Here is a 7989-nt window from a genome sequence, read left to right on the forward strand (position 1 = left end):
AAGATGCCCCCCCCCCGCCCCCCCCCCCCACACACACACACACACAGCCCCCCACAATCACACACACACATACACACACACACACACACACACTTTCTTTTTAAGTTACAGGCCTCACGGCTGGTGTGCTCCCATCACAAGAGGGTCTCTAGTTTTTTTTTTATGACTTTCAGTATTGTTATTTTTCCTTGGTCCAAGTTTCAGCTTCTTTCTAGTTACCACAGGTGGAAGACCTTTGACCGAACCTTTTGGTTCATGACACATATCTGTAGTCATTGACGCACGTGTCGAGCGCCCACTCACTTTTGAGAACTTCCTCATAAACAGTATAAATATGAAGCCGGTCCGTGCTCCATGCAGCATCAAACCACCTTCTGCACAGGTGAAGACATGCACATCATCAGCATGGTAAGTCTTCTGTAGGACACTTATGCATAACATCCTGAAATACATATTTTGACAAGTCATAAGAATATACCTCAGATATTGGTGTATGTATGACAATGAATTAATGAACCATAAAGATATTTATAAAACAGATAGTTCCGGTCCTTGATTATGATTGGCTGCGCTGAGCCTTGTTGGAAGCCATTGTAAAATATAGACCTGTGACCGCATCACAGTATTACTGCGCCAAACAACGTCTCTCTGTTACTTGGCAACCATCATGCTAAATGTCACTGAAGAGAACTACATTGCTTGGTGGAAGAACAATTATTTACTATCATTAAGTTATTGCATTTTCTGTTGCTGTGTGCTTGTTTGGTAACACTTTACAACTAGAAAAGTTGTAAAAAAATCTCCGCCAGGCCCACGTTTTCCCCCTCCGCTGACTCATAGATACATGTGTATATACATGTATGCTCTGCTGTTTATATGTAGGCTGTATTATGTGTTGGGTGACACACCGGAATGTTTGGTTAATTATTGAATGTTGACGTGTCTGATAATGGCATGTGGGATGGTCAATTGTCCTGAGACGAAAATATTAATTCATTCATAGTCATTGTTAATATTGTGCGTAATTGATTCATTGATGATGAACTATGGCTCTTCATTCATGTTCAGTCAGGGATATTATGATGACAGTTGTTTGGAAGCCCCACTGTGAGATGTCACATAGGCCCCCAAAAGGGCCAGTAACGGCCCTGGGCAGAGGAAAGCTGAAGCCACTCGCCGTTGACTTGTGAAGTCGTTGGGAAAAGAGCTGAATGGATTTTGTTTAGAAATTAAAAGTAGAACGACCGCAGCGCGTATATATGTATGTATATATGTATATATGTATGTCGACATGCATGTCTGTCCAGACTTTGACGTTTGAGCCAAATGTGAAGAAATTTGGTCAAGGTGTTACTGAGATATGGCGTTACCGAGCTTGAAAATGGCGTTCGTGAGGTCACAGAGACCTTGACCTTTGACCTTTGACCACCAAAATGTAATCAGTTCATCCTTGAGTCCAAGTGGACGTTTGAGCCAATTTGGAAGAAATTCCGTCAAGGCGTTCCTCCAAAGAGACTGAAAATAATCATAGTAATTGTTGTAACTTTGTACCTACCTATGTCTTGTAAGGACGTCGACAGGAAGTCGACAACCGGCAACCGCTGAGAATCATGGGAAACGTAGGTCCAGGAATAAAGTGAATAGTATGGCTAACTAACAGACCTAACTAACTAACTACTATACTCACAAAGTGACTTTAACTAATGATTAACTAATGTTTAACAACTATAATCAGAACTGACTTTAACTAATCATTATTGAATGATTAACTAATGATTAAAGGCCATTAGCTAATTATTAACTATTTATTAACTAAAAGTTAGCTTCTCATTAGTTTACTAGTAACTACTATATTATTTGTATACCTTATTGTAAAGTGTTACCGTTTGTTTTATGAAACCTTTTTAGGTAGTAACCCTTTTTTCAAAGCCCTGCGAGGCTGCGATTGTCCGCTTTGCGTCGTGCCTAACAATGCCCATTAGCTGTTGTAAAATCACTATACACCACTGCCTCGCGGGCGTTATTGCTTTATTTTGTATTTCAATACCACTATAATATTCTATGTAGTAGTAGGCTATAAGAGCAGTTGAAGCAGTAGTAAGTAGCCTAGTAGAAAGAAGCCTAGTTGTAGTAGGCCTAGTAGGTGTTATTTTCGAATAATGACCTGAAGGCGGTTATCTTCCAATATCTCAATCAATCAATCAATCAATCAATCAATCAATCAATCAATGAATATTCACTACTATTGCCTACTACTGCTACAGTACTCCCATCAGTCTGACTCAGCTACTAATTACCGGCTCGATGCACATTACCCCTTATGTAATACAGCAAGTAACCGTAGTAGGGGGCACGGTGGCTCAGTGGTAGAGCTGTCGCCTCACAGTCAGAAGGTCCTGAGTTCGATTCTCGCCTGGGACGCTGTGGACGCTGTGGTTGTGTTCCCCCCCATATCTTCAGTGCATACTGCCCAGGTGGGGTATCTCGTCGTAAGGGCCTTTCTCTCTGTGTGGAGTTTGCATGTTCTCCCCGTGCTCCCCCAGGGGGTTCCTCCGTATATAACCCCCCCCCCCCCCCCCCATTAAAAACATGCAGAAGATCAGATCGTCATCGTCATCCGACCAGTGACGACAACATCCGAAGTTGGTCCCCGGGCTTGTCCGTTACGAGAGAGTTTTTAGTAGCAGCAGTACAGTACAGTACAGTATGTAGTAGTATTGAGACACTGTGACTGAAATGAGAACAGTAACCAGACTAAATCCCATCCTTAGCAGTTCTTCCTGGCTCTGTGTCTGCTCATGGACCTCCTTCATGGGGCAGTGGTGGTGGAGCTGCCCCCGACCTACGAGCACCTGGACCCGGCGTCCGGACAACCGCTCACCTGCTCCAGGTGTCCCGCGGGCACACATCTGGCCGCTCACTGCACCGCCACCGCGCCCAGCAAGTGTGCGCCGTGCAACGCCCACCACTTCACCGAGCTGTGGAACTACCTGCCCCGCTGCCTGTACTGCAACGCCTTCTGCGGAGACAAGCAGGAGGTGGAGACGGAGTGCTCGCCGCTCAGCAACCGGGTGTGCCGGTGCAAGGCGGGCTACTACTCACACTCGGACTTCTGTACCAAACACTCGGAGTGCGGCCTAGGGCACGGCGTTGAAACGAAAGGTGAGTCAGTGGCGCTGGAAGTACTTTTAGGTAGGGGGTGCTGTTAGAAAGGGAGTCTCGGTGCTGCCCGCAAGGGCAGCGCCGAAGGAAATTTGAAGTTTTTTGGACTTTCATCCATATTTAGGAGAATATTTAATTTTAAATTAACATTAGGATTATACTGTTGTGATGTCATTATTCAGTATCTTTTCTCATTCACTTTCATGTAAGCACCTGCTCTCCCTTTAGTCGTTTTACACTACAACAGACAGCAACACAGGCATAAACACTGAACTTATTATTATTATTATTATGGAAAACCAGATTATGATGAAAATCAAACACTTTTGAAGAGAGAGCGTATGAAATAAGATCAGAGCTGGGAAGCACAAACTGTTTTTTAATGCAGTTTGTTGGTGGTATAAACACAAGACAGCCAAATCCAACAATTTCGAAAATCCCATCTCTTGCCACCAGGGGGTGCTGCAGCACCCTCAGCACCCACCTTCCAGCTCCCTTGGGCTCTCAAGAGGCACGGTAACATTGTTAAAAAAGTCGTAATTAACGGCGTTTCCTCTCGCAGGTACATCGCGGAAGAATACGGTGTGTGAGAAGTGCGCTGAGGGCTTCTTCTCCGACTCTTCCTCCGCACTGGAGCCGTGTGTACGGCACCGGGAATGCAATGCGACCACAGAGCAGCTGGTCCTCCTTCGAGGCTCCAGCTTCCATGATGCTGTGTGTGGCACCTGCGAGGACGGACAACTTACAGATGGAGGTATTGTACCCCTTTCACACCAAGGGTCCCACCAGGGTTATTTTCCGTGCGCATTCAGACATATCCAAAATGCAGCGTTCATTATAGATCGGCATATCTTCCAATAATACTCTTTTAAAACTCTTAGAAAGTGGCACAAGTGCTCAGTCTCACTCAGAATTACATTTGGAGTAAACCCCAAACTTATTGTGTGGATTAACAATTTCTCGACAGACCGCAGTCAGCAAGTTAGATTCAACTCTGCCATCTTGTCAAAATAATCAACACGGGAGTCCCTCAAGGATGTGTTTTGGCTTTTATTCTATTTATTTTGTATACTAATGACTGTCGAGCATCTGGTTTACTTCATACTCATTGATTGGCCAGCGCACGCATGGCACAGGCAGGTGGTTTGTCCACCCAATTTACTCACCAATTTGCAAGCCAATTTGGTCCGACTCAGAAACCATAAGACCTGCCGCTACCAAACTTGGTAGCTAGATTCAGAGTCACACACCTTTTACTATGGGCGGAAAAATGTTCAGAATAACAAGACAAAACGCACAAGACAATGTACTACAAAGACATACAATCAAGACAAGACAGACTGATGGACCATAAATAAGGAAAACAATATATATATATAAATGTTCATTTATTATTATATTTGTCCTTTGATGACAAGTGGACCGCTGAGACAGAGAAAGAGAGTGTGAGGTTTCAGACAGAGAGATTTTGGAGAGAGAGACAGAGAAAGAGAGTGTGAGGTTTCAGACAGAGAGATTTTGGAGAGAGAGACAGAGAAAGAAAGAGCCAGAGAGTGAGAGTTTAAAAAAAATGATGTGAGCATGTTAGCACTTACATGTAATAAAAGTTTTTTAATTAATATGTAGATGATTGCTTCACTGAATATACTCTCCTGTTCCACAATTTTAGCAGCAGAATTTGATGTCCTGGGGTTTGTATTCTGACTAGGCATCTCGCGCACTACGCACGCTCGATTCCTAGCCACCCTGCAGCTCGGGCTCGGGCTCGTGCTCGCCCGCGGCTCGGTTGCTGCGTTGCCTCGTCTGCTCCCCTCAGTGATGTCACCCGCTTATATAAGATGATTTATGATATCCCTGCTGATGTCGCAATGCCTATGACATCATCAGTGATGTCATAAGATGTTTTTGTATGAAGCGTTTTTTTCCCACAACTTCCTTTGCCCATCATGTTCTGTGGGTGTGAATTACAGACTGTTTATGGTGCATTCACAGAATGTAGAAGAGACAGTCTGGCTTGAGAGACTATAGCCATTGTGACATCATCAGTGACATCATTACTGACCAAAATCATCACAGATATGAGATCTGTGATGATTTTGGTCAGTAATGATGTGGGACAAAAATCGCAGACAGACAAACAGACAGAATCCACTTACTCCCTTTTATATAAGACAAGTGGGTATTTTGTTTCATTTCTTTATGAAGTTAAGTTAAGTTTTACCACAATGTTTGAAGCATTTTTTAGCTCATAAATTATTATATTTTTTTCTTTAATATCGAGTAGAGTACCGAGAGAGGGAAAGAGGGGAGCGAAATGGCAAAATACCACTGCGCCAGTAGTCTCTTAAAACAGACTGTATCATCTACATCCGGCGAATGCAGCTATATACAGTCTGTACGTTACACCCCCAGAACATGCACAAGGAAGTTGGGAAAAAAAACTTCAGACTGGAAGGAAGTTCTACGGAATCTGACCAATCACGACACGCGAATGCGGCATATTGGATTCTGATTGGACTAATGAGCGGAAGACCCGCCTTTCTGCCGGCATATTGGATTCTGATTGGACTAATGAGCGGAAGACCCGCCTTTCTGCTTCCCATTCCGGTTGGTGCATGATTCTCCCCCACGAAGTACAGACGGTATGGCGGAAGCATTTGAAAATTGCGGAAGCCAACTCGTCTGTTCTAAGAGACTACTGCGCCAGTGAAATTTGCAGTAAGACCTGGGTCAAAGCTCGTCTAAACACAACTATAGGATAGCAAAATGCTCAGCATGGTTTGTGGTTTTCTGGCCTAAGAGTGCCTATAGATTTACTGCTCAGATCCCAATACGTATACCGCCTTTAATTTAGATTATATTCAATACATAGGGTACTGTATGTAGTAGCTTATGCAGGAACCTACCTCCTCTAAGGTGGGAAGAAGAAAAGAAACCGATGATATGTCTGCTCACACACATTTCTCCAACAGCATGATCAAATATGAGGACTCCAAACTCACCTCGTTTGCTCCTTTCCTCAGGTGATGTGAAGGTGCTCAGGACATTTCTCCCAGGGTTCTTTGCTCATCGCAAGATGCGTGCGGCCAAAATGAAGAAATTTGTCAGCAGGTATAATGTGATGCTCCGTTTCAACACGTCCATCCATGTAGATCCCCTCCCTTCCTCTTCTCTGCCTCTCCCTTCATACATCATCTCACATCATCTCCCTCCACCAGGTACATCCAGACAACGGGGAAGGGGAGGCACCCGGCTCTGCCCTCACAGAGAGGCCCCCTCCTGGGTCAGATCAGAGCTTGGCTGGCCCAGGCTCCAGGGGACCAGCTGAGGAGACTCCCGCACATGCTGAGGGCGTCGCAGCTCACCATCCTGGCAGACAAACTGGAGAGAAGACTCGGGGAGATTCAACAGCATGCCCCGCAGTGTCACCCCGAAGGAAACGCTGTCCAAGTGGAGAGAAGACTCGGTTCCATGTCGCTGTTCCGACCTCTCGCTGTTCCGACCTCCCCTCTCCCAGCCCCCATGCCTAAACCTAACCTCCCCCAGACCCTAACCCAAAACCTAACCTCTCCCACCCCCACGCCTAAACCTAACCTCCCCCAGACCCTAACCCAAAACCTAACCTCTCCCACCCCCACGCCTAAACCTAACCTCCCCCAGACCCTAACCCAAAACCTAACCTCTCCCACCCCCATGCCTAAACCTAACCTCCCCCAGACCCTAACCCAAAACCTAACCTCTCCCACCCCCATGCCTAAACCTAACCTCCCCCAGACCCTAACCCAAAACCTAACCTCTCCCACCCCCCACGCCTAAACCTAAGGTCGGCATTGCGAGTGGTCGGCATAGCGGGTGGACACCAGAAGACTCGGGGAGATTCAACAGCATGCCCCCCAGTGTCACCCCGAAGGAAACGCTGTCCAAGTGGTATCTATATAGGAATTTAGCCTATCTCTCTTTATAAATATGTACAGTCTAGTCATCTCTTGTAGCTGTGATACACATGGCAGTCTATCTCTTACACAATCTTCAAATGCTCGCGAGAGTTTGTTCTTCAGCCTGTTCAAATTTGCCCAGAGGAAGTTATCTTCCAAAGAGGTTTGATGTTATTTGACCAATCACGACACATTAAATTTAGAAATTATTATTAATAAAATAAATTATAGTGGATGTCCCGCCTAACATCCATTTTGACCAACCTTCTCCTCTACAGATGGGGTAGGCAAGTAACGCAAAATGTGCTTTTACTTGAGCTCCTTTTTTTACTCTTACTTGAGTCATTTCCTGGACTAGTAAATAGGGCTTCAGCCCCGAATACTTCAAATCGGCCTGATGGGGGCGCTGTAATTACAGGTTAAAATTCCCAACTTTGAAAGGCCATAACTCCCATGCCGTTTCTCCAATTTTCAAGCAACTTTTTTCCACACGTTCACCTGAACGTGCTCTACAAATTTGCCTCCAGTACTAATAGGGGTTCAATTTGCGCAAGGCTTGAACCCCTGTTATTGCCGCTTGCTGCTATATTTTTTACTTGTATTTCACTAAAGTAACAATAATTGTGCTTGAGTAGGATTTGTCAGTACTCTTTCCACCTCTGCTGCATGGTAATAATGCCATATGGGCAACTTTTACAGGCAATGGTGATGGGCAATATAACTTGAGTTAATTAGTCAATGTAAACAAATGTATGTTTTAATAACCAAAATATGCTGAGAAACACTGGTAATCATGGATGTGTCAAAACTGCCCATCTATTGCCTCAAAAGGTTGTTTGTGTATCTTCCAGAGGTGTAAATTACATTATATTTATACAAAACTGTAGGAGAA

At 44.7% G+C, this 7989-nt stretch overlaps 1 protein-coding gene across 1 annotated transcript; it reads left to right on the forward strand.

The window, feature by feature from the left end:
- Nucleotides 1-354: 354 nt before the first annotated feature.
- On the forward strand, nt 355-7630 carry LOC310800275 (tumor necrosis factor receptor superfamily member 11B-like; the record flags this gene model as incomplete). The annotated part of the gene is made up of 6 exons (XM_083662848.1): nt 355-408; nt 2772-3162; nt 3725-3916; nt 6186-6273; nt 6381-6678; nt 7625-7630. The coding sequence occupies 6 exons, from the start codon at nt 355-357 to the stop codon at nt 7628-7630; spliced, it is 1029 nt and encodes a 342-aa protein (XP_083518974.1).
- Between the last annotated feature and the right edge of the window lie 359 nt (nt 7631-7989).

The sequence above is a fragment of the Poromitra crassiceps genome (assembly GCF_964638095.1).
Source record: "Poromitra crassiceps genome assembly, chromosome: 29".
Taxonomy (NCBI): Eukaryota; Metazoa; Chordata; class Actinopteri; order Beryciformes; family Melamphaidae; genus Poromitra; species Poromitra crassiceps.